The following is a 27,633-nucleotide window of genomic DNA, read 5'->3' as shown; positions in this document are numbered from 1 at the left end:
AAGTGCGTTTGATTGCTGTACAGAGAATTTGGTCAGTGCACCAAATCAGTGAGCTCTGTATATCCAGGGTGTGGTTATATGTACCTTTTGTGAGGATAAACTGTGTATTTGGAAAGAGATGACATCACAGCAAGATGTTAGAGTGCTTCTTCATTCTGACTGAGGAGACCTGCCACCATTCTTTGAGCTAGGAATCTTTGAATCAAGATCATCACTTTCTGACTAGAGTCTGGCCCGTGGGATCTTGTCAACACTGGGCAGACTCACACACACACATACACACACGAGTGTGACCCTTGGGATCTTGTCAACACTGGACATACACGCACACACACAAGTCTGGCCCATGGTATCTTGTCAACACTGGACATACACACACACTAGAGTCTAACCCCATGGGATCTTGTCAACATTGGGCAGACACACACACACACGAGTGTGACCCTTGGGATCTTGTCAACACTGGACACACACACACACTAGAGTCTAACCCCATGAGATCTTGTCAACACTGGGCAGACACACACACACACACACACACACACACACACATGAGTGTGACCCTTGGGATCTTGTCAACACTGGACATACACACACACACACACACACACACACACACAAGTCTGGCCCATGGTATCTTGTCAACACTGGACACACACACACACACACACACACACACACACACACACCATAGTTTCCCATCTTAGTGAGTAAACTGGCTATGTTCATCAAACTAAGTAAGCCAACAGCAAACCAACACCAGTAGCACGCAGAGCTCCGGGCCTGCAGACATCTGTGGAACACTTGTCTGCAGTAAAAGCCCTTTTTTTCTCAGAGGCACTCAGATCGGTGTTTCAGATCACTCTAGAAATGGTGACAAGCCAAGAGCCTACATTTAATTACTAAGAAGAAAGCAAGATAAACGTTCCTATGTGTTTCTTTAGTGTGTGGTGCTTTATATGTGCTTTTATGTCTGTGTACCATACCCCTACAGTGCGTGCAGGTGTGTGTGGGGGCATCATGTCCCTGGGAACTGGAGTTTGAGATGATTGTCAGCTGCCATGTGGGTGCTGGGAATTGAACTCAGGCCCTCCGGAAAAGCAGTCTGTGCTTTTAACCACTGAACCATCTCTTCTCTTATACATTTTGATTCTTTCAAAGCAGGAGGGACGATATATGATGTTGACATAGTATTATCAGGGTATGAGAAAACAGGAATATTTCCACAGGATTATCTGCATCTTCTGTATCAGTGAAAAATATTAACTGGATAATAAAAACTAAAAGTATGTGTGTTGGAAATTGAGTTGCATTCTCTCCCAGGAGCTAGGTGACACTCCAAAGCACATGAGCAGCGGAGGATCATGACCAACCACTGGGCCACCTGCTGGATCACAGTCCTCTTCTGTGCTCCAGTCTGTGCATCCCTCAGGTCCGGGTGCCTTGCTGGAGCCAGGCAGCTCCTGCTTTGCTCCAAGAGCCATCCTGCCTCAACTCCCCATCTTCCTTCCTGTTCTGTTCTTTTCTCAAGATCATAAGCACCCCTCCATCCGCTCATCACTATGGATGAAAGCCATAGCCATAGAGCCTGGACATCATTCAGAGTGTAATTGGGAGCGCCTCCATTTCTCAAGTACGCAGGAAAAATGGGCTAGATGATTTATGTTTCTGCACGCATCAGTGTGGACATTGTTTTCAAGTTCAGGGACACAAAAACCAGTGTCCTTTGTTGTGTTGTGATATGGTTTGGTTTGCTGCAGTGTCTCACTGTGGAGCCTTGCTGAACTTGGACTTGAGAGCCACCTCCCTTTTCCTCCTGAATGCTAGGATCACAGATGTCTACCACCACTAGTATTTGGGAGACCTACATAAAAACTACAATGCTTTCTTCAGTTGTGGCATTCTGATGACGTGATTAGAACTGATTTCCTTTGTTTGTCAGTCATCTATTTTAAGACTTTTGTTAAGAAAAAGAACAAACTCAAAACGCTCCATCTTCAAAACAATTAAGGTGCATGTTATGTTTATAATTTACAATAATTATCATTTAAACTGCTCCTCCATTCAAATGAGTGTGGGTACGAGGGAAGAAATAAAATTCTGCACATTTTTTTCTTAGGATTTGGGTTAAACAACTTGATGCTTAATATAGCAAATGCTCTTTTAAGCAATGTATTTTAATAACATGTCCATTTTGTAAGAAGTACCATTTGCAGGAGACAAAAGGACTAAGAGTGCCTTGGATAGAGGCCCAGGAATGGCCTTGAGGGACTGAAGCAGCCTTTGGCTTGCCCCGGTCTGTCTCTGAAGTGGAGTCTGTAGACAGGGCATTCTCTTTAGTTCACACTATTTCGGCTCTCCATGATCTAGCACTGGGCAATGCGGTCTGGGGATTCAGGATGTAATTTATTGACCACCCCAAGATAATAAAGTTCATGTACAGAGAAAAAAACACGTGAACAAAATAAGCTGAGTATAGTGTTATGACCAACATTAAAACTCAAAAGCATTTTGAACATGTTGTATTCAAAGGTAAGAATCAGTTGAGTTTGTCTCGTTTTGAGCAGATTTCATTAGTTGAGAAGCCTTTGTACTACTTCTGATTAGGTCAAAATATTAAACTAGTCCTTGGCTTTAAGAAAGTAAATAACTTCTCTTTTGGAGTTGATAATATAATAAAATTTCATATTTTATATCATTTCTACCCAGACTCCCATTACACATATTGGAATGTATCACCAGGAGCCATTTCCTTGTGTTCTGCCCAGTGAGCTAACATCATAGGAATCTGCCAAGTTTGTTAATTCTGCTTACAAGCTTAGTTATCTATTAGCTTTTTCAGTGTTTTCCCCAAGATATCAGGATGAAATCCCTCCACCAGGCAAGGAGAAGCTCGGGAAGGTGCCCAGTGTTGCTATGATGGCAAGTTATCAGCCGACCCTGAGGTGTTTAAATAGGGAAGAACCAGAATGCAGTCTCATAGAGAAAGAAGGTCTTGCCAGTGAGTTATTAATTCACCAAATGAAAGGATTACTGGCACCGCCCACAGTGGAAGGGCCAGTGACTCACCAGCTCAGCCGGCCTCATCTTAGAGCAGTAGCCGGTGTGTGCACAGGACTTTCCCCACCACTCACTTATCTGTGCACACACAGGGCACGTGGACGAAGCTGCGGATACTTTTAATCATAGGCCACCATCCCACCTGCACTCCCGGGGCCAAGGAGCGGACACAGTGCTCCTCTGGGTAGTGACTTACAGAGACAGCAGTGAAGATCATGTTGATGGCACCAACGCCAATGGTGGCGTACACAGGTTGGCTGACCCCAGCTGTCTGGAAAATGCTGGTTGAGTAGTAAAATATCTGCAAAATCAGAATAGGCCAGCCTTAAGGGGAGCCTCCCCGTGAGGCCCCCAAACCAAGATATATAGCTGCGTATTTTTAGTTTTTGTGGACCCATAGTCCCTAGAATCCCGTATGGTTTGCCTCGCCCTCCTCTCAGACAAGTCTTCCTCCAGCATTTAAAGCTCCCGGTTGCTTAAGAGTTCTTGGCTTTGGCTGAGAACTCCATTGCTTCATTCCCTTTATTTGTTTAATTTCTAAACTTTTTGTTAATGTATAACCTTATAACAGGTACACCAAGTGAACAGGCCCTGTATGTTAAAAACTGATTGCAACCATGTAAAGAGAGCTCGGGCTAAGGACTAACTCATTTCCGGCTCTGCAGAACCCCTCTATCCCTTTATCCATCGTCCTCCCAGAGCTGCTCACCTAACATCTGACATGATAGATGAATTTGCCAAGCCCTGTACTTGATGTTATTGTATCATGCATACTCTCTTGTTCCGGCTTCTTTTCCTAAACATTGTCTCCACAAGAATCCTTGTTGCCCTGTGCATTTGGACACTTCATTGTCACTACTATGTGGTATTCTGATATACCTGCATTACTATACTTCAGTTACTTCTTCTACTTATTTTTTAGGGTATTTATGAATAGTTTTGCTGGGTATATACTTTGTTTTTTGAGACAGCATCTCTCTATGTAGCCCTGGCTGACCTAGAACTCACTATATAGACCAGGCTAGCCTCAAACTTATAAAGACCCACCTGCCTCTGCCATCCAAGAGCTAGGAGAAAGGCGTGTGCCACCACTCCTAGCAGGCATATTCTCTAGCAGTTATTTTGGTGGAGGATGTGAGTATTTATGCCCAGAATTTGAATCACTGGATTAAGTGTCTGATATAAATTCAGCTTTTGCATAGATGCTGCCTAATAGTTACCAAAAAGTAATAAAAATTTTATATTTTCACCAATGTGTAAAACAGTTCTAGTTGCCATTGCAACTAACCTATCTATCTATCTATCTATCTATCTATCTATCTATCTATCTATCTATCTATCTATCATCTATCTATCTATCTATCTATCTATCACCTATCTATCATCTATCTATCTATCTATCTATCTATCTATATATATATATATATATATATCTTTTTTTTTTGGATTTTTCGAGACAGGGTTTCTCCGTAGCTTTTTGGTTCCTGTCCTGGAACTAGCTCTTGTAGACCAGGCTGGCCTCGAACTCCCAGAGATCCGCCTGCCTCTGCCTCCCGAGTGCTGGGATTAAAGGCGTGCGCCACCACCGCCCGGTTTATCAATATATATCTTGAATCTATCTATCTGTCATCTATCTATCTATCTATCTATCTATCTATCTATCTATCTATCTATCTATCTATCTATCTATCATCTATCTATTATCTATCTATCTATCTGTCAACTATCTATCTATCTATCTATCTATCTATCTATCTATCTATCTGTCATCTATCTATTATCTATCTATCTATCTATCTATCTATCTATCTATCTGTCATCTATCTATCTGTCATCTATCTATCTGTCATCTATCTATCTATCTGTCATCTATCTATCTATCTATCTATCTATCTATCTATCATCTATCTATCTATCATCTCTCTGTCATCTATCTATCTATCATCTATCTATCTATCATCTATCTATCTATCTATCATCTATCTGTCATCTGTCTATCAATATATATCTTGAATCTATCTATCATCTATCTATCTGTACATCTATCTCTATACTTTGTATATGCATGGTGGGGCTCTGAACTCAGTGATCTGCCAGCCCTATTGCCTTCTTCTTAATAGAGTCAAAGTTCTATTGAATGCTGGCATTTTAAAATATTAAGCTAATTTCTGAGAACCATTGAAGCAAATCAAGGGAAATAAATTACTACCGAGCATATATTTGAATATTTGATGTCAGTTTTTTACAAACGTCTTCCAGTGACTTAAGCCTAAGCTTCTTTCTACCTCATCTCCCTCTGCTCTCTTAATGTTAGGAGGTCTTAAACATACCCCATTGATTCCAGAAAACTGCTGGGCCACGTGCAGCATTAGAGACACAATGATAGGCTGTCGGTAGCTGGAGTCCGTGAAGAGCTGGATCACGGAGACTTTCTGCTCAGTAGCTGCCTCTTCCTTTTCTTTTCTCATCTCATTAATATCTTTGGTGACATCCTCAGTTCCTCTTAGTCTCTTCAAGCCTGATCACCCAAAACAGGTTGAAACATCCCAGATTAAACAAAAATAAACACTTTGTTTCTGGTTACAAAGGCACTGCAGATCGGCATGCCCCTTTCTTTGACCTAGCAGCAAAGACACTGGCAATTCTTCTTACTATTTTTTGCTTAGATTTAATGCTGTTCTTTGATTAAAGAAAGAAAAGCAGAACATCTGACTTCATCTGGAGAAGAGAGAAAGATAAGGGGAGAGAGAGAGAAGAGAGAGGGGAGAGAGCGAGAAAAGAGAGGAAAGAGAGAAGAGAGAAAGAAAGAAGAGAGAAGAGAGAGGAGAGAGAGAAGGGGAAGGGAGAGAAGAGAGAGAGGAGAGAGAGAAGGGGAAGGGAGAGAAGAGAGAGAGGAGAGAGAGAAGGGGAAGGGAGAGAAGAGAGAGAGGAGAGAGATGGGGGACAGAGAGAGAGTGGGGAGAGAGAACACTAAAGCACAGTTCTGAGAAGGGCGGATTGGGAGCCTCTGGTAAGCCCAGTGGGCTACATGTGAGCTCCTGGCGTGAGTGACCGCACAACATGCCAGGCACATGTAAGTCCAGCACAACACAGCAGCCATATCTAACTTCAGTGTGTTCTTCTGCGCAGTCATCAGCTTCATCTACAAGGTCCTCATGTTGATTTTATGAGCAGCCATTCACACATACTACCTTGTGTTAGCTGACAATTCCTCAATGAGAATCAGGCAGCTCCCTACACACTCACTTTTCTTCGCTTTGACTTCCTCTTCCAGCTTTATATAAAGGTACCGGGGGCTTTCTGGACAGAATAAGAGCAGGAGACACTGTAGGAGAGCTGGCACAGCAGACAGGCCAAGCAGGATGTGCCAACGATCCTGATTGCCCAGAATAAAGCTGAGGCCAGCTATCTGAAAGGACAAGGAAGGAGCATGTCAGACGGACAGTACTTTGGGCCTGGCTTCTACGGCAACTCATGAGAAAATGCATTGACTCTTTAACAGTGATCCCCGACTGTTGGTTTATGTTGGCACAGAGGGGAGGCTGTAATTAGTGAGTCCCATCTTAACCCAATCAGGAACAATTTGCTAGGAAGGGACTCAGCTGAGCTTGCCTTCATCCTCCCCAACCCAACGTTCATGCTGGAGATCAACTCCACTCTTAAAGACACACTTGATAACAAAAGCAAAACACGCAGTACGCTTGGAAGCAATCGGATGGAATTATGTTGTCAGAATTGCTGCTAGGTGTGGTGATGTGTGTCTGCAACCCAGGCCCTGGAAGAATACAGACACAAAACAAGCAAACCCCCAGAGCTCGCCAGCCAGCCAGTCTGCCCCAACAGCAAGCTCCCTCTCAGAGACTCAGAACCAAGGTGGAGAATGACGGAGGAGGGTCCCTGACATCAACCTCTGACCTCCGCACACACTCATATTGTGAATGCACATGGACATGTGTGTCACTCACACACATGCACACACAGAAGGAGGCAGAGAGACACAGCTTTGCTTCAAAATCCCATCTTAGGTTATGCAGAACTTAAACATTTCATAGACAGAACAATTACATAATGGCAACCACTTTATGACAAAAATTACATGTGACAACCAGGTTTATGATACCTGTTGCCGTGGTTTACAGACTTCCTTTTCGATGCCTTTTGTTTTTGTTTTTTTGTTGTTGTTGTTTATTTTATTTTTTTTAGTTGTTGCAAAAGAAAAATTTCTGCCTCCTCCCCGTTTCCCATTTCCCTCCCCCTCCTCGCACACATCGCCTTCTCCCCCAACTCTTCTACCCCTCTCCCCCTCCCCCCCACTCCATTCCCCCTCCCTCTTGAGAATGAAGAGCAGTCCAGATTCCTTGCCCTGCGGGAAGTCCAAGGTCCTCCCACTTCTATCCAGGACCAGGACCTTTTCGATATCTTAACTTTGGGATTCCAAAGATCCTTCTGAGGCCAGAGGGAAAGAGGGAAATGAGAGCCAACCGAAGAAGAGCCTTTGTAATAATTGAATTTAAATTTCCAGATCACTTACTCCGAACCAAGAAACTCAGACAGTCAAAAATCTGGAGTTAGCTGTTTCTTGAAATTCAAGTGTTAATTCTAGGATGGTATTGGGACTTTCACTTGTATTGCAATCCAACCAACGGCTCCAAGTAGGATGTAAGGAATGGTAGGAGTTCACCTCGGCGCTGAAAAGCCTGCTTTTTTACACCGCCTCCTTTACCTCCCTTGCACCTCCCCTTCCATGGTGGGAGAAACGAGAAGCCACAGCAGGGAGAGGGAGATGGAGCAGAAGGTGGTTACAGTAAAGGACGAGGAGATCTTACCTGACTAATAAGAATGCCTGTGACAATGGCCAGTTGGTGCAGAGTGCCCAGGGCACCTCGGAGCGTGGTTGGAGCGATTTCACCAATGTACATAGGGACCAGCCCTGAAATTAGCCCTGTGTGAGACACAAACATGGACATGTCAAAATGGAACCCGGGACATTTCAGTAAGAAGTATGCAGCTCAGTTACAGTTAGAAGGAAGTCACTCTCCAGGTATTTTGAAGGAGCCATTGTCCCCAACTATGGGTCCAGGTAATGCAGAAAACTTTTCTTTTCTTCCTCCTCCTTCTTTTGTTTATTTGTTTGTTTTGGTTTTTCAACACAGGGTTTATCTGTGTGACAGCTCACTTCATAGATCAGGCTGGCCTCAAACTCACAGAGATCCACCTACCTCTGTCTACCAAGTTTTGGGATTATAGGCATATGACACCACTGCCCAGCTACAAAAGACTTTGGTTGGTATTAATTTATGCAGAAATCCTTGATTGACATTTATACTAAATGAAATTTAGTGTAGTTGGAAATATTAATGGAAAAATGCTTAATTATGTATTTGTCAGTTTCTATGGTCTTAGTGTCTAGTTCATTCATAGTCGTTAAGGTTGTCTTGAGAAAAGAACTTAGAGATGTTTTAGTATTCATCCAGACTTAAAGGATTAGAGAAAGTCAGGGCTGGAAAGATGGCTCAGTGGTTAAGAGCAGTGGTTGCTCTTCCAGAGGACCTGGATTCGATTTCCAACACCACATGGCAGCTCACAATTGTCTATAACTTCAGTTCCAGAGGATCTGAAGCCTCACACAGACATACATGCATGTAAAACACCAATGCATATAAAATAAATAAATCTTTAAAAAGAGGAAGTCAGAACGTCAAAGAAAAGCCTACCTTCTGACAGAGGTGAGAAGTGACTCGCCCAGAATCAGGGGAGTAGAGTACCATGCGTAGGTTCCATGCCTAGCTGAGTCCACACCACATGGAGGTACCTCACTATCTGCATTGGGTGGTAGTGAGGTACAGAAGAGGGAAGGGGATATGAAATTCAGCAATCCCAATAAGGATAACCAAGCTTCATTATTGCATCAAAAATCTTAGGTTCATAGTTGAACACATGTCCTTGTGGCACCATTGAGCATCTTTTGGATATATTACCCAAAAGTGGGATTACTGGGTTTGAGGAAGGTTGTTTCCTAATTTTCTGAGAAATCACCACACTGACATCCAAAGGGGATGTACCAGCTTGCATGGATAAGAAAAATGTGGTACATTTACACAATGGATTACTACACAGCAGAAAAAGATAATGACATCTTGAATTTTGCAGGCATTTGGATGGAGCTAGAAAACATCATTTTGAGTGAGGTAACCCAGACCCAGAAAGACAATTATCATATATACTCACTCATAAGTGGTTTTTAAACATAAAACAAAGAAAACCAACCCACAAATTACAATCCCAGAGAACCTAGACAACAATGAGGACCCTAAGATATATATATATATATATATATATATATATATATATATATATATATATATATAATCTACATGGGAAGTAGAAATAGACAAGATCTCCTGAGTAAATTGGGGGCATGGAGAATGTTGAAGAGGAGGGGAGAGGCAGGGAGGGGAGAAGAGAAAAATGTATAGCTCAAAAAAATCAATTAAAAAAGAAAAAAAAACCTGATGGCCATTTTTACTGTTAATTCTACCCATCCATGAACATGGGAAATCTTTCCATCTTCTGATATCTTCTCCAATTTCTTTCTTCAAAGACTTGAAGCTTTTGTTACACAAATATTTCACTTGCTTGGTTAAAGTTACCACAAAATATTTTATATCATTTGTGGCTACTATGAAGGGTGTTGTTCCCTTGTTTTTTCCCTCAGTATGTCTGTCATTTGTACATAGAATGGCTAGTGATATTTTTTGTATTCAGTCGCATTACTAAAGGTGACTATCAACTGTAGGCATTCCCTGGTAGAATCCTGAGGACCACTTGTGTAACTATCATATATCTGCAAATATAACAATACTTTGACTTCTTCCTTTTCAATTTGTATCCCCTTGATTTCCTTCGGTTGTCTTACTGTTTTAATTAGAGCTTCAAGTACTATATTGAATAGATGTGGAGGGAGTGGACAGCCTTGTCTTGTTCCTGATTTTAATGGAACTGCTTTGGGTTTTTCTCCATTTAATTTGATGTTGGCTATTGGTTTGCTGTATATTGTCTTTATTATGTTTAGGTATGTCCCTTGTGTCACTGATATCTCCTAGACTTTTATGATAAAGGGTTGTTAGATTTTGTCAAAGGGTTTTCCAGCATCTAATGAAATGATCACGTGGGTTTTTTCTTTCATTTTGTTTATATGGTGGATTACATTGACATTTTTCAGTGTTGAACCATTCCTGTATCTCTGGGAAGAAGTTATCTTGAGCATGATGGATGATCTTTTTGACAAGTTCTTGGATTCAGTTTACAAGTATTTGAACCTAAGATTTATTTTTTTCTTTTCATTGATTTTTATTCAGCTCTACATATTTCTCTACTCTCCTTCTATCCCCTCCCATGGTCCCCATCCCCCAATTTACTCATGAGATTCTATCTTTTTCTACTTCCCATGTAGATTAGATCCATGCATGCCTCTCTTAGGGTCCTCGTTGTTGTCTAGGTTCTCTGGAACTGTGAATTGTAGGCTGGTTTTCTTTGCTTTATGTCTAAAAACCACTTGTAAATGAGTACATGTGATAATTGTCTTTCTATGTCTCGGTTACCTCACTCAAAATGATGTTTCTAGAGCCATCCATTTGCCTGCAAATTTCAAGATGTCATTATTTTTTTCTGCTGTGTAGTACTCCATTGTGTAAATGTATCACATTTTCCTTATCCATTTTTTTGGTTGAGGGACATTTAGGTTGTTTCCAAGTTCTGGCTATGACAAACAATGCTGTTATGAACTTAGTTGAGTCATGTGGCATTCCCCTCTGTATGCTGTGAATACCATTGGTTAATAAAGAAACTATCTTAGGCTGCACAGTGCAGAATAGAGGTAGAAGAAGAAAACTAAACTGAGTGCTGGGAGAAAGAAAGTGAAGTCAGGAGAAGCCATGTAGCCCTGCCAGAGGGAGACACCATGAAGCCACCACAGGAGAAAGACACACGCCAGCAGCTGGAACCTTGCCAGTAGGCCACAAGCCTTGTGGTAAAATATAAAATAATAGAAATGGGTTAATTTAAGATGTAAGAGCTTGCTAGGAATATGCTAGAGTCATTGGTCAAGCAGTGTTTTAAACAATATAGTTTCTGTGTGATTATTTCGGTTCTAGGGACCTGGGAACAAACAAGCAGCCTCCTATTACAATGGAGCACATATTCTTGTGGTACAATTGAGCATCCTTTGGGTATATACCCAAAAGTGGTATTGCTGGCTCTTAAGGAAGGTTTCTTTCTAATTTTCTGAGAAATTGAAAATGACCACCTTAGCAAAAAGCAGACTACAAATTTCATTTGAAAAAAAGACTTAAACACAAATATTTTGAAAAGTACTGAGCCATTATGCTTTCTATATCTTTCTTTTTTATTACATTTATTTATTTAGTCATTTGGTGTGTGTGTGTGTGTGTGTGTGTGTGTGTGTGTGTGCGCGTGCGCGCGTGTTGGCTCTCTCTCTCTCTCTCTCTCTCTCTCTCACACACACACACACACACACACACACACACACACACACACTCACACACACACGTCCATCTGTTCCTGTAAAAGCCAGAGAGGAACCTATGGGAGTCTGTTCTCCCTTTCCGTATGGTGCCCCTCAACTGAACTCAGGTTGTTAAACTCCATGGCAGGTGTTTTTACTTCTGTACCATCTCTCTGGCTTTTTTCTATAGTTTTATTTTTTAAAGGTATATTTAATTTTATTTTATATGTATGATTATTTTACCTGCATTTATGTCATGTGTGCCTATTGCCCATGGAGGGCATAGAACAACATCAGATCCCCTGGAGCTGGAGTTTTCAGAAGGTTTGTGAGCTGCTGTGTGGGTGCTAGGAATTGAATCCGGGTCCTCTGAAAGAGCAGTCAGTGCTTTTAACCACTGAGCATCAGTCACTCTAGACCTCCCGTAGCTTTCTTAAACACGCAGGGGATCAGGTATGGTGTAAACAGTGGCATATCCAGACATTCACTAATTGCAGAGTTTGGTGTTTTCTTAAAAATTTAAAAATAAGATTTACTATGGGCTTCCTATTTGAGAATGCTCATCTTCTAAAAGAAAATAGATGGTCTTTTGACAAAAGCTACTTTTGTCAAGTATTTTTAATATATAATTTATCACTCTACATTATATAGATGTTGTAAAAACATATTACATGGGTGATGTGGCATTTGCACCTCTGCAGAACTCACATGGGACTCTTACCTGTAGCCTGTGGAAATAGACTAAGAAAAAGTCACCTAGTTGTCCCTTTCTCTATATTTCAGGAAAGAATGACAGAAATAAGCTCCCAGGTCTGAGGTCACAGGAACTTGAATTTAAATCCTATTTCTGGCAAACTTTAATACTCAGAATGTAATGAGACATGACTTTAATGACCGTGGGCAGTACAAGTCACTCAGGAGGGCCAGCTCTATGCTATAGCATGACATGTTTACAGCATTTATTTTCAATTTTGAAAAAAGAGTAATGTTTTCCACACTGTGTTAAAAAGTGTGTGTGTGTGTCAGAGAGAGAGAGAGAGAGAGAGAGAGAGAGAGAGAGAGAGAGAGAGAGAGAGAGAGAGAGAGGACAAAAGATTATTTGGACCTATTTCATAGTGTTATTATTCATCTTTTATAAAAGAAACTGAGGTTGAGCTAATCTGTATAAAGTAGAGATGGTGGCACAATTGATTCCCTCTGACTCCATGGTGGGTTCCATATCTGCCTGACTCTCATTTTTAGTTGTTAGTATTAACAGTGAAAACAATGAAAACAAGCCAGGCTGTGGTGGCACATGCCTTTAATCCCAGCACTTGGGAGTCAGAGGCAGGTAAGATCTTTGTGAGTTCGAGGCCAACCTGGTTTACAAGAGCTAGTTTCAGGACAGGCTCCAAAGCTACAGAGAAACCCTGCCTCGAAAAAAAAAACATAACAAGAAGAAATATTTAAATTATACTTTTGCTTCAACAGATCATTGAAGACACATGGGATTATAATCTTTCCTTTAGGTAAAAGTTAGAAATAATCATAGAGAAATTTTGTACCCTCACCAATTTTTCCTACCCCTATGGATGTCTGTGCCTTTGAGGTCAATTCCAATTTACTAAAACTGGTTAAAATGGCAGCTCAGAGCCATCAGAATGAAGGGCTAATTGTACTGAGAAGTATGGTATCTATCCATTTGTTTGCAATTAAATTTTCCTATCACTTTTTAGGCCCCTGCCTCAGAGGCAGGGTTTGAAACCCTGTCTCCAAAACCTAGTGCTACTGCTCAGACATGAAGTTGAGGGGAGGATGGCGTCCACGAGACGTTTTGTTCAATAACCTCTCCCTGTGGACACCACAGTCCCATTGCTCTGAGCAGCTGTGTCTGGAATCAAGAGGGTTAGGTAATATGGTCTAAGAGATCAGTCTAGGGGGTCGGGCCCTCCCATGAAAGACACCATAGCACAGGCAGGAACGCAGGGTTAGGGTCTGAGGAGAGCATCTCCAGCTGTTGGATCAGCACAGGAGTAGCAACAGCTGGTGATTATCTTCACTTGCTATCTACCTGGTGCAGTGCTGGAAACTTCACATATATCCTCCAGTTCCGACCTTCCCAGTGCTGTGACCCTTTAATGCAGTTCCTCATGTTGTGGTGACCCCCAAGCCATAAAACTATTATCATTGCTACTTCATAGTTGTAATTTCCCTACTGTTAAAATCATAATGTAAATATCTGTGTTTTCTGATGGTCTTCGGTGACCCCAGAGGGGTCTCGACCCACAGGTTGCCCTTAGAGGCAGCTGTGACTGTCACCGTCATTTCATAGATTAGGAAAGAGAGAACCAGTTTTATAATTTGTCTGGGCTCAAACGAGTAGAGGTGACATCGCTGGAGTGGCCAGCGATGCACACAGCAGCACAGCTCACTCTTACTTCCCCCATCGCCTTCAAATCTTAGAGTGCATCTCACTCACCACAGTACAGTCCTGATATACTTCTGCCGGCGATGATGAGAATATGTGAAGGTCCGAGTTTGGAGCACCCCATCAAGAGAGCTCCAGTCAGTGAGAGACTGTTGGCTGCCAGCATGGCTTTGATCCTGAAAATGTAAAAATAGTTTCCAGTTCAGCACCCAAATGTGAGGAAGTGACTCGTTTTCAGACCATAGGGAGGCTTTTGTAATTACTCTTAGTTTTACTGGAAAGCTAGGTTCAAGGTTCTTGAAGCATGCTTGCTGCTTCCCCATCTACGAACTGATCTATCAGCGCTGAGTACTATTTCTTCATGATGAACTTTAATCTACCTGTCTCTTACTTTCATCGAGACAATTCCCTTGTTTTGCTTTGGTTTTGTGTTTTGGAGATGTGGCTATCACTCTCTAACCCTGGATAGCTGGACCTCACTCTGTAGCCCAGGCTATCCTTGCTTGGGCTGCAGAATGCTGACATTACAGGCATGAGCCACCATGCCTGGTTAAGTGGGTTGATTTAAGGCAACACTTCTGATACTCAGTATTTGGTTTTATCTGCAGCTCATTTGTTTTAAACGGCAGTGTTTTGCTGATGAAAAACTGATTTTGTAGTTGACAGCTATCATTTGTCTCTTTATAGTTTGTTGATAGCAAAGATTTTTAGTTGCTGCTTTGAAGTCAACTTTTCTTTTGTGGGTATTTTTTGGAAGTAGAGTAAAACATTTTTCTAAAGTTTGTCATAATTATAATTATCCTTATTTTCACACAAAGTAAAATTTATGAATTAATATTAACCAAATTTAAAGAATTACATTATTTTTGAGACAGGATCTCATTCCAGAGTCTGGCTGGTCCAGAATTCACTCTGCGGCCTAGCCTGGCCTTAAACTGTGGCAAGTCCTGTGTCTCAGCCTTCTGACCCACCGTATCCACTTACTATAAAGCATATTTTTAAAAACTGACAATAGCGATACAAACATCACGAATAAAAGTGACCATGTGGAAATCACAACTTTCTTGAAAGTTAAGTCAAAAATAATAAAGCGAATACAAAAATCTGAGCAGACGGGTTTGGCAGTGTTGTGCCGCAGTGACGCATACACCCCTGGCTGTGTCTGTGTTGTCGTCTTGCCTATCCGTGTTTTGGACTCTGGTGACAAAAGGGCTTTTTCTAAGCATATATCTTCAAGATGAAACACACTTTTCCCTTAGAGAATAAAACTAAGTGTCTACGCGGCAGTAACTGCCTGACAGCCATGTGTAGACTGAGTGGTGTCCCCTGAGAGCCCAAGTCCTAATCTCAAGCTCCGTAACTGTCACCTTATTCAGCAAAAGGTGTTTTGTGGATGTGATGACGATAGCAGTCCTGGGAAGGAGGAGTGTCTTGGAATATTCAGATAAACTCAGTGAAATCACAGGTGTCCTTATAAGAGCAGGACAGAAGAGGAAAAGTTATCAGAAGTGGGCAATGGAGTGAGACACTTTTAAGTGTGCTGGGTAGTTTTATGTCAACTTGATACAAGCTAAAGTCATCTGAGAGGAGAGACCTCAACGAACAAAATGCTTTCCTAAGATCAGGCTGTGGGCAAGCCTGTAAAGACATTTTTAACATTAATGATTGATGGGGGAGGGCACATTGTGTGTGGTACCATTCCTGGGCTAGTGGTTTGAGATTCTACAAGAAAGCAGGCTGAGCAAGCCATGAGGAACAAGCCAGAAAGCAGCACCCCTCTATGTCCTCTGCTTTAGCTCCAGGTTCCTTTCTGTTTGGGCTTCTGTCCTGACTTCCTGTGATGAGGGGCAGCGCTGTGGAAGTGTATAAACCCTTGCTTCCCCAAGCTGCTTTGGTCCTGGTTTCTTCGCAGCAATAGCAACCCTAACAAAGACAGAAGTTGGTACCAGGGCTAGGGTGCTGCTGCAGCAGACCTGGCTGTGTTTTGGGGAGGATTGTCGAAGGACTTTGGACCTTTAGGCTGGAAAAGCCATCGAGGGTTGAGAATTCAGTGAGCTGTTCTTAGGAGCTTGAAAGATAATAAACCATGTGGGCAGAACAGAAAACGGAGGTTGACTTGCACAGTTTCAGAGGGGCGCGAAAGACTCTGTTGGGGCCATTTGTTATTTTGAATTAAGGTTATGTGATTCTGGTTAGCTGGGGCTGAAGAATCAGTTGTGACTAACAAGATACCAGAACTTTTGGGATATTTGATGCTGGCCAGGTGAAGCTGAGAAATTGGTGGTGATCAAGAAGAGACCAACATTGATGAAGTGAAGTCTTCTGGGAAGTGTTCTCTGAGAGCAGACAGAAGCTGTCTTCCAGAGGTGACTGCGGTGGTTTGAAAGAAAATGGCCCCCAGAGGAAGTGGCATTATTAGGAAGTGTGGCCTTGTTGGAGTAGGTGTGATCTTGTTGGAGGAAATGTGTCAATGTGGAGGCAGGTTTTGAGGTCTCACATAATGTTCAAGCCATGCCCAGTGAGACAGACCACTTTCTGTTGCCTGCAAGCCGAGATAGACCACTTCCTGTTGCTTGCAAGCCGAGATAGACCACTTCCTGTTGCCTGCAAGCCGAGATATAGGGCACTCAGCTACCTCTCCAGTGCCATGTCTGCCTGCATGCTGTCATGTCCCACAAAGATGACAATGGACTGAACCGCTGGACTGTAAGTGACCCACCACAAAGAAATGTTTTCCTTTATTAGAGTTGCGTGGTCATGGTGTCTCTTCACAGAAAAGGAAACCCTAACTAAGGCAGTGGCCAATGCTGTAACTCATGCTGACAGCTGGACTTGGTAGTGTAAGAGTCTCCCAGGCAGAGATGTGGAGGCTTGGCAGTACAGAGAGAACCTATGAGAAGCTATTGGTGAGAGTGTAGTCCAGTTGCAGCAGAAATCCCCAGTACTTTGTAGATCCCAGTACCAAGGGACGACTACCAAGAACAGTAGCAGCAGTGGAGCTGAGCCTGCCTGAGCTTAGAAGGTACGCTGTGTGTACTGCAGAAGGTGGAGATAGAGAAATGAACCAGCCGTTGTTTGGCGGAGCCCAGAAGATGGTGAGTGAGTCCCAGATATCGGACATGGAGTTATGTATGTAGCTGGAGTTTACCTTTGCTATGTTCAGACTGTGACTCTGCCCTGGTTCTTCCCCCTTGAAGTAAGGAAGTATTTATCTTAATTTCAATTTTTTTTTTCAGGAGCTGATTTCAAACTTTTATAAAAGATTTTGGATTTTTAAAGAGACTGACATGCTAAGTGTGAATTTTTAATGTGTTGGAATTTGTAAAGGCTACGGGACTTTTAGAGATGGGAAGGAGCCGTGAGCAATAGGGCACCAGTAGTAACTGGCAAGGACAAGGCAGGGGTTCGCTCCTCAGAGCTTCCAGAAGGAAGCAGTCCTGCTAATTTCTTGGCATTAGTCAGGTATAATGAATGCTGGAGTTCTGACCTCCGAAACTAAAAGGAAATGAATTTGTGTTGTTTGGGTCACTAGGCTGGGGAATAGTTCATCACCGTGGGGAGAGGGTGTAAGGAAGTCATGGACCGACTACCTCAGAGTAGGCAGTGTTGTAGCGCTGGCTAGCCCTGGAGCTGTGTGCAGAGACTTTAAAGGACGCCTCTGCTCAGACTGCGAGGGAATGCTTTTTCTATTTGTGAGGAAAGGGGATGAACAAAGCTAATAGTTTACCCTAAGCAGTTGTTACGAGCTGAGAGAGTCTATTCTAACAGGCGAGGAGAAGATGAAAATAAAAGATTGGGCAGTCAGCAGTACGTCTTGGTGGAGCAAGGGTCCATCCCTCCCTTCACAAAGCCTCATCCCTCCCTAAGGATTCATAGACAACAAACTCTTGCTGGAAGGAGGAGACCACTTTTTCCCAGTGGTAGGGCAGCTGTTCTGTTGCTCGTGCTCCTGAAAACAACCCTCTGCCGTGCTGGTATAAGTTATCGATTAAACTCATTAGTTCATGAAGAAAGAAAAAGGAAAGGAAAGAGATGAAAACATAAGGGGAACTGGCTGGTGAGAGGGAGGGGATTTGAGGGCGCACAGGAGTGGGAACAAGGGTATTGGGGTATAAATATGATAAAATACATAATACACATGCATGAAAATGTTACAATGAAACCCACTAATATGTATAATTAATATATGCTTTAAAACCTAAATAATTTAAAATTATTTAGTAGCACATTTCTGCAATTCCAGTAATTCCTGAGTAGGGAGTCGAAGGCAGGCAGACCACGTGAGATCACATACAAAAACTAGGAGGTTTCTTAACTAAGGATATTACAGTAACCTGGACTTTATTGTATTCTTGAAAAGAAGTTTCCTTCATGAATAGTCAGCTTCTACATTTTTACTGTTTCTTGTGTTTTATACAATTTTAGCAGAAGAAAGTATTAGAATTTTAATAATTAATGCATCCAAAGCTACAATTTATATTAGGAAAGATGAAGTGAATTAAGTCCAGTATTAAGCTCATTGCCAAATTGCCTCTTTTCCTTCCATTTTCCCTTAAGTTTTCCATGTTTGGCATGTGTTAATTCTATTGTGAAAATAAAAGGTAACTAACACACAATAAGTGGATTCAATTAACAGGAAATCCTTGTAAAAGTAACTCGCAGTTCTAACTTATCGGAAGCCCTAACTTTGGGACACCCATTATCAAGTGCATGAAGGGGCTGACTCCATTGATGTATTTTTTCATTTGTTTAGGTTTTGAGTATGTGCATATGTGTCTCGGGTGTGGGTTTGTGCAAGTGTGGGTAGGTGCTCTCGGAGGCCCCGAGTGTGAACTGGGTCACCTGTAGCGAGAGGTATAGGTGGAGGGCGCTGGGAACCAAATCCAGGTCCACGGCAAATACAGTATCGCCTCTTAGCCTCTGAGCCATTCCCCTCCTCATGACACTGACGTTTTTAGTCCTGACCAGGGAACAAGAACTGGAGTGGGGAAGCCTTGATTAGAGTCATTTCTGGTTGGGGCTTTGAGATCATAGCCAGAGCGGCAGCAGAACATGGACACCCTGTGTCCAGGGTGTGGTGACTTATCAGGATATGAAGGTGACCATTGGACTTGACTAATACAAGTGTCAAATTTTAATTTAAAAATGAAAAGAATGTTTGATAGCTAGTATAATTTGGCGACACTTCCCTCCCAGGTTTTAAAACGTACAAAGCTAGAAGTTCAAAGTCTCAAAAAGCACACACGGAATTCACTTTTTCTGCAAACACTTCCACAGCGGCCAGGATTTACCCGGTGATTGCGACAACATTTTCTATTGATTTGGCCTAATGGTGACCTCACTCACAGATTCCAAGCTGAAAAGCCGCTCTAACACCATCCCACAAATGGGAAGATGGCATCTTTCTATCAAAGCAGTAACGAAGTATTACAGCTGTGTTTATATTTATTTGTAAAACTCACCTTCCAAGCTTGTCTCCTAGCCACCCACCAAAGAACGAGGCGATCATTCCACCCACTGCGAAGCTGGACACAGACAGAGACCAGAGTATTGTGATGACTTGAGCGGAGCCTGTAGCCTTGTCTTCGGCCCAGGGGGCTGGTGTGGTGTATTCCGGCGTGACTGTGAGTGGGGTGTCTGTGCTGTTGATGTCATCGATACTGGCAGCTCTTCGATCATCCACCGCAACACCCAAAACCCGTTGATAATGGGATATTATTACCTGACGGAACAGAGGAAGACATCCATGACTTCAAAATTGCACATACAGCCTTTTGATTTCCCTGTAGATGTTTGGTAGGTGTTTGAACAGGGCAGTGTAATTGTGTGCGCTGTGCAGGACAGATGTGGGTAGACTGGTTGACAGTTGGCCACAGGCAGCGGGAGCAAGGCAGGAAGAGACGCCTGAAGGAAGTGTGAAGAGCCTGGATCAGCACCCTGAAGTGCACTTTCTGCCCGTAGGTCGATGACGGCAGGTGCTTGGCTTTGTGGCATGACAGCGTCTGCTCCAGCTGAGCGAGTAGGCTGCGAAGGAAAGGCTCATTGATGGGTAGTCTTTGCTTTCGAAATACCTGCCAGAGAGCCTGGCTTTTAGGAGAAGCTTTTGAGGTTTTAAATGTTGACAACTACTTACACTGAAGATATTCTTACACTGAAGATATTCTTCAGGTAGAGAAGGTAGATTTTTATGAGTGTTTGTCTTTCACCAAGAATTTAACAGTGGCATAAAAGGAGAATTCTATTGGCAAAGCTCAGAGTAAAACCTAAAGTTAGAACTATATACAATTTTAGCATCTAGTGTTACATCATTGGTACAAGTAAACTGTAAATTTAGCCACAGGCTCCCTGTTAATGCAAATAGATCCAAGTGGTCAAGTCTAGAGGTGATGAATTTTCAAGATAAAAACAGCTTAGATAGAACGGGGAAGGTATAAAGGCTTCTCCTGGGGGTCCTCAGAGAGGTCAGTGTATCCCAGAAGGAAGAGTCCTCAATGCTAGCTTTCCAGGCACATTTTATACGATGCTTCCTGCCATGAAGCTAGCACATCCTGCAGCTTTTCCTCCGCCACACCGTGCTTCTCAGCATCAACTGGTCACTGTTCAGTCCCGGGAAGTTGGAGAGTTCCTCTCCAACAAGGACCTGGACCAGAGCTGCTCCCTCTTCCTCGTTATGAATATGGTCCTGTTTGTAAAGCAAGAGGAGCCATGGGGAGATTTGGCATCCTCTATGCAAGGTCTGGTCTCATCTACAGAGATAGTATGCATGGAGAAAGGCGGAAAAGAATTATGAAAAATGTTCTTAGCAGTTTAATATATGGAATAAAAAATTAACTGCAGGTGATTTTATCTTCTGTTTTCTGAAGTGGGCAAGTGTAATTTTTTTGCTCATGAAAGTTATGATTTAAAAATACCTTCAAATGTTCTTCAATCAATAGAAAATGCCTACCAGCATTTTTTACCTTCCAGGGTCTGTGCTTTCAGTTCTAACTTGGGCTGAGCTTGAAGGAGGGGCCATCTCGGTCTAAGCTCTCTGATAACACTAGAGGATGAATTCAGTGAGGTTGTGAGGAGGATTTCCCGAAAGAAAGGATTTCTAGATTGGCCTGGGTCTTAGGAGGCTTAGCAAATCAGCGCTTTGTCATGGTTCATAGAGAAACATGTGACTCTGGTCTCCTGTCCCCCATCCCAGCATTGTTCCCTGGAAGCCAGAATGAGAGGCTTGACACACTATGAGTGATGTGTGCTTAATAAAAAGCCATCTTTCAGCCCTCAGAGTGGAGGAAGAGTCCTTGTCGGACCGTGGGCTGCACACATTCCAGGGTTCACACCCTGGGGCACCTTACTTTTTTCTTAGAACTGTAAGAAAAGCAGACAAAATGATGGAATATGATAGATGTATTTATAGCACCCCCACACCCCACACTTTTATTGTACCCCTTCCCAAGGAATATTCTCTCCAAGTCTGAGTCCTGGTCCCCTAAGTAAGGGGCCATGGCAGCTGGGAAGAGTGAGATGTCTCTCTGAGGATTCCCTGTGAAACAGAGCCCAGACTCAGAATATGCTCAGAAACGTTGGGAGTGGTCTGATATTTTTTCTTAAAAAGTGTCATGTACATTCTCCATCACAGTAGAGAAAATCCAACCTTGTGGAGCCTCCCTCTTGACTACTGAGCTCCTGTTTATTTAGTGCTGAAGATCAATGGGAGGCAGGGAGAGGGAGGACTCCTAAAGTTTCTAATCTGCCATAGAAATGGGTCCAAGGTTGAAATGGTCTGGTTGTGGAAAGTCTGCTACAGAGAGATAGGTGTTTATGATTGCACCGAAGGCGTCCTTCTGCCATTCCTCCTTGTTCCCTGGGACTGAATGCTGTGAGGAATTCTTGCCTCTAGGCCTCCTGAGCAGGAGCTATTAAGTCAGCATTTTCTCTGAGCTCAGAGAACAGCAGTGTCGAGATAAAAATGTTATGCTCTGCTCTTTTTGACTCAGAGGGTTGTTAACCCAGGAGTCAAGGCCAAATTATCAGCTGTGAATCAATGCCCATTGTACTTGGCTGGTCAGGCTCACCCCTTGCCTCTCACGTGGACAGTTTATCTTAGAGTGTGAGGAACATATGATACGAAATGACAGGACTTGCCCCCAGAGAACCGCGTGTATTTCACTTGCCTCCTGAGGGGCGTTGATCACGCCGATGTCATATCCAAACTGGAAGGAACCCAGCACAGCAGTGAAGACAGTGAAAGCCAAGGTTCCCGTGATCTGAGGATGAGAAACAAAGCTAAGAAGCTGCAGTGTCTGCCACCTGACCTCCCGTCTCAGTCGCTTGGACTCCAGCAGGCTCCTTCTTTCCCTCCATTCACGGTAGCCCCGCTCAGCAGGGCCTGTCTTATTCTGAGGGAATGTGGAAGCTGTCCACCATTTTACATTGCTAACGCTGAAAGAGAACGGGAAAAACACAGCAGGACAGCTTTTCCAGGGTACAAACCTAACATTCCCCTTGTGTCTTACACACGCGTGCGCGCACACACACACACACACACACACACACACACACACACACACACGACAGGGAAGGAGAGCAGGGAACAAGGAGAGGTAGAAACCAAAGGCCAGGCAGATTTTGAACTCCCTGTTTTGTAGCTGAGGCTGATGTGGAATTGTCTGCTCTCCGAGACCTCACCTCCAGAGAGCTAGAATTACAGGCACACACTACCATACCCTGCGTATGGGCTGCTGGGGCAAGCCCATAGTCATCATAGGTAAATGCTTCACCAACTGAGTTTAAATCCCACATCAATATTTTTTCAAGATTCAAAGTCCGAACCGAGAATCAGAATGGCACTGAAGGGAAGAAGAACTCCCTGCGCAGAACAGTCCCGTGGGAGCGCCAGAAGAGATGGGACCTTTCCAGACATTTCCACTCCGCAGAAACACCCAGCGCTCGCCTCAGAGCCGTCCTGTTTGTCGCCATCTGTACCAGCATTCAGGCAAGAGAACTCAGGATTCACATTCGGCTGAGCATGGAGCTGTGAGTTAAGCTACACTGCTTTCTCTCCAAGGTGAGGACGCTACCCTAAGATCTCAGAGCATTAACTCATAATCAACTACTCAACCAGTCAGCTGACAGGAATCGTGCGCGCACACTCCCAGGCCCGGGTACTTAGAGCGGCGGCTGCAGAAAGAGCTGTCCCTCAATATGGATGACCAAACAGATTCAGTCACATCATGAGACACACCAGATACATCCCACACGCTAGGCAGCAACTCGAAAGGATAACGTGACCAAATATATTGGCTTTTTCAAAGAAAATAATTAAAAGCAGCAGCGAGGGGCCAGGTGCGTCGGGAGGACGCTGACGTGCTCTCCGTACTACCGGGTAGCCTCTCAGACGTGAGGCGAGGCACAAACACAGCTTCAGAATCCAGAGCTGAGGATGCTTCCTGCGTGCCTAGCCGCTCTTTTCCGTGGATTATCTCATTTATTCCTAGCATTAATTTTCCATTGATGCTATAAAAATTTCCTGCCAACTCCGTGGCTTTTAAGCAATTCAACCTAATTTATTCTGTATGTCTTCGGGTTAGAGTCTAGTCTGAGAGTCTGCGGACTATAATCAATATGTTAGCAGGCTGTGTCCCCTTTGATACCGAGTTGATGGTAGAATCCAGTTCCTCACGGTAGCAGGACCCTGAGCTTTCCTGCTGGCTGCAATTGGAGGTCGCTCAGTCGCAGAGGCTAGCATGCTCCCTGGCTAAGGGTGTTCTTCCTGCATCTTTACAGCCCACAGTGACAGGTCATGTCCTTGTCAGGTTGCATCTCCCAGATCCTGACGAGTCTTTCACTTTCAGGAATTCATGAGGTCAGATTGAACACCTCTGTGTAAGCCAGGACTACCTCTCCACCCGAGGCCTTTAGCAGATACCATTCTCCACAACTCATCTAGGTGGTACGGCCATATATTTAGGCTGGAGAAGTTTTACTCGTGATAGGGAAATTTTGTGAGAACTGCTAAGCACAGAAAACCCACCTGCCTTCATGACCCATGCTAATGGCGAAGGGATTGCCATGGGCAGCTAGATAGAGCTAAGACAAGCGGTGAGGACCCAGAGGGGTCTCACCCAGTCCACGCTTTGGGTTCCTAAAGGGTTGGCCTATTCTCTCCAAGACCCTGCAGATTCTCCTCATTCCCACTTGGGGAAAGGTAGAGATGGAAGGAACCTGGAGAGAAGACAAGCGAAGGAAAATCCTCCAGTTTTTCCTGGAAACTACATGGGCTGGGACTGCTAAGCTGGGAGCGTTTGCCAAGGTCAGTTTTTAGCTGGGGTTTAATACATTTTGGTTAGAGAAATTTGTTCCCACGTCCAATTTATAATATATTGCAGATAAGCATGGAAGAACAGAGTAAGCCAGAAGCATGGGACCAGTGAGGTGCTGCCTAGCTTGTGAGTTACATACCTGGGACTCCTAAAAGTTGTCTTCTGTGACCTCCACATGTGCATTGAGACAGGAGCATGCGTGTGCGCGTGGACACACATGCACCCCCACACCCCCCCCCACACCCACGCTCATGCCACAGTCATGTGCACACACACATGCCAACATGAAGAAAAGTTTTAAATGTAACATGAAAGTAGTAGAAGCTTCACATGAAACCACATGTGGTATTGTTTTGTGGCTAGGAAGTCATATGCCATCGATTGGCACAGAGAAGCAGTTGCGAAAGTCAGGAGGCATGGAAAGGGGGCCTAGGTGGCCTCTAGTATCCCTGTACCCCAGCTCCTTTACCTTTGAAGTGGCAGTAACAACGGGTAATAGCTGGGCTTGTAAGACCGGCACACCCTGGCTGCGTTCCGGATGGAGATAAGTAATGTGGTCTCCTTTAAGTGGAGGGCACAGAGCAAATCCCTTTCTACCTGGATCACCACCATCTTTGGAGGGCACAGAGCAAATCCCTTTCTACCTGGATCACCATCATCTCACAGATTTGCTCCTATGAAGCAACCTTCTATCATCTTTTCATATATCATTAATAACCTCCAAACAACATGGAAAGCAGGTAGGGCGATCTCTGCTCTTGACTGGGGAAGCCGTGCCAGGGTGTGGAAGGGGCATTAGAGGCTAAAGCGCTCCTGACCCTAACTAGTCTGGGTAGATATCCTAGCACGAAGCATTTAAACTTCACTGCTAAACAAAAGAGCAGACTTTCCAGCGCCGACTGATTGATTAGGAAGGGGGAAATGTGTGATTTGCCTCCACACGATGCCAAAAGCCAAACCAAAGGGGACTTTACACCTGGTTTTGGAAACGGCCAGACACTTTTCAGATCATAGAATTTTCAGACTGAAATACATTTAAAAAGAGACAGATGTGTGTCAGATACCTTCACTGATGAACAGAAGAAACGGAGGACTCACAGATCCTTGTCTGAATTTCCTGTGCATTGCGGGCATGTCCAGACTGACACTGACTTCCCTGAGCCATCATCCCCTCATTATCCCTTACATTCCAGCAGATTCCCAAGCCTGAAATGCCCTGTTCTTTCTTTCAGTCAGTCCTTACACCTTCTGGGTTCTGATACTAGGCGGCTCTTTGGTTCTTGAAGACTGTTCTTTCAGTTGAGTATCTAAAGCACCAGGGGATTTGCCAGAGCCTGAAGGCTGGCTCTGAGACGGTGCTTTTGACTATGTCTTCTAGACATTAGGTATATGGATGCTGTCTTATCGTAGTTACTGAATCTGCACGCCATTCCTGCAGTTACTAATTTGATGCCCACCCACGAATCATTATTATAGTTCTCCCTCTTATAGCTTTATCCTGAGCTATAGAACTCACAATATCCTGATTCTGGGGTCATTCTTTAAATGTGCAGTATGCAAATACATCACTGACATTTAAACGTTTGCCCGCTAAGCCTTTCTAATGTTGCCTTTACTTACTCTCAAAGTCTGAAGAGATTACTTCATTCACAGACTACTAAAATAAAGAGAGATAGTCCCTATCAGATTCTAAGAGCCATCATTCCATCACAATATAAAAAAATGAGGCTCAGTTGATTTAATCTGAGTCTCAGGGGCACCCATAGTATTAGATCCACACCCAAGGCTGGCATATGGTGTCATTCATGAAGGAAGGCTCAGGTCAGTATGTAAGGGTCCCACTCTTCTCAGGGGTACAGATTCATCAGCTTCTATTACCATATAGGGAAGCTTGAAACCATACGAGATTGAACATACCCCTTTGAAGGTTTTATTTGGAAAAGGATTCTATCTTCAGAGAGGTTGAAATCCCAAAGACATGAAAACCCCATGGCCTTCCTTCTGCTTACCCATGATTATCTCACATTCTCCACATTAGTTTCTTATTTAGGCTGAACCATTTAAAAATAAGCTGTGGATTATTTGTGTCTGATGGCTTCGGCAGGGACAAAGACATCTTCCTGTCTGATTGCGATGTTGCCAGACCCAGGAATACAACACCGAGTGCACTCATGTCACCTAAGGGTCTGCCCAGAGCCACGTTCTCCAGCGTGCACTCTATCAGGCCTTTCCTTTTGCTTCCCGCGGTCTGAGGTAACCAGCCACAATGCCGTTAGTTCCCAGCCTCCTAATTTAGAACAGATTTCCCCTTTCGTCTTTCGTACATGGGCATTTTTGAACATTCCAGATCTCTTCAAGGTCAGAGTCCGGTGAACCTGCCCTAACTTTGGGGACAGTAGCACACTTCTCCAGTGACAGGCTATACATTGGCACTTGGGCAAGTTATACAGATTAATCAAAAACCAGCTAATATCCTTAAAACTCTGATTACTGAATAAGAACCCGGTTTTGCTTAGCAGCCAAATGGATTAGTAATTGACTAAGTAAAGAGATAGCTTGCATCTGTGGTCACTGCATCCAGTGTCACCAACAGTTTTATGGGCTCGCTGACTTGAACAGATTCCCAATCTCCTCAACACTAAATCAAATGAACCCAAGCTTGCTTTACCTTGTCTTCTGACATTGTGTGTGTGGGAGCTGTCCTCTTACTCCCAGGTCCTGTACTGAAAGTGGATGAGCTGCTGACCAGCCAGAGTCCTCGGCTCTGCCTGGTTATACATTGTAGGAGGAGGAGCAAGCCTAGGTGAGGCTAGAATATTGATGGTACTCCAATCAATGTGCCCTTTACCTCGGTGACCTGTTCGCCGGCAAAGAAGTGAGGCTAGGTGTAACTTAAGAACCAGAGGCAGGCCCGTGCTAAGGGCTGGTAAGTGCGGCAAAAGAGCAGCCCGTGGGGTGTTTTGGAGAAGCTGAGGTATGCCGTGTTGTGGCAAAGACGACGGCAGGAGTGTGGAGGGTGTAATGCAGTCTGCTCTGCGGAGGACCGGGGGCTGTGGGCTTGTGCTGTAGAGATGGGCTCTGTGGTTAAGGACTGGAGACATCAGTCACCTGAATGAGGTTTGGAGAGGTGTGGGCTGGACTTTGAATCACAGTATCTTACTGAGGGTCACCTTAAGCAAGGGAGTCACTGTGACTTTTCTGAGTCTTGGGTTTGTATTGTTGCTTGTTTTTTGACCTGATAAAGAGATAAAAGCACACACATGTTTGTTTTGTTGAGGGGCTTACAGGAGATAACACGATATGTGTTTGGCACCACCTAGGTTCTCCATAGA

The 27,633-nt window shown here is 43.7% G+C and overlaps 1 protein-coding gene across 1 annotated transcript in view; it reads right to left on the bottom strand.

The window, feature by feature from the left end:
• Window positions 1-27,014, bottom strand: part of Slc2a2 (solute carrier family 2 member 2) — a 30,506-nt gene extending 3,492 nt beyond the window's left edge. Inside the window, exons 1-8 of the mRNA XM_075950501.1 lie at window positions 26,970-27,014; window positions 22,154-22,246; window positions 19,454-19,713; window positions 14,043-14,167; window positions 7,887-8,002; window positions 6,307-6,469; window positions 5,391-5,578; window positions 3,257-3,361 (exon numbers count right to left, since the gene is read on the bottom strand). Of these exons, the coding sequence (XP_075806616.1) occupies window positions 3,257-3,361; window positions 5,391-5,578; window positions 6,307-6,469; window positions 7,887-8,002; window positions 14,043-14,167; window positions 19,454-19,713; window positions 22,154-22,246; window positions 26,970-26,984 (1,065 nt within the window). The 5' untranslated portion in view covers window positions 26,985-27,014. The remainder of the gene's footprint in view (window positions 1-3,256; window positions 3,362-5,390; window positions 5,579-6,306; window positions 6,470-7,886; window positions 8,003-14,042; window positions 14,168-19,453; window positions 19,714-22,153; window positions 22,247-26,969) is intronic.
• Between the last annotated feature and the right edge of the window lie 619 nt (window positions 27,015-27,633).

This window comes from Microtus pennsylvanicus, chromosome 16, assembly GCF_037038515.1.
Source record: "Microtus pennsylvanicus isolate mMicPen1 chromosome 16, mMicPen1.hap1, whole genome shotgun sequence".
NCBI classification, from domain to species: domain Eukaryota; kingdom Metazoa; phylum Chordata; class Mammalia; order Rodentia; family Cricetidae; genus Microtus; species Microtus pennsylvanicus.
This window is presented reverse-complemented; position numbering and strand designations above follow the sequence as displayed.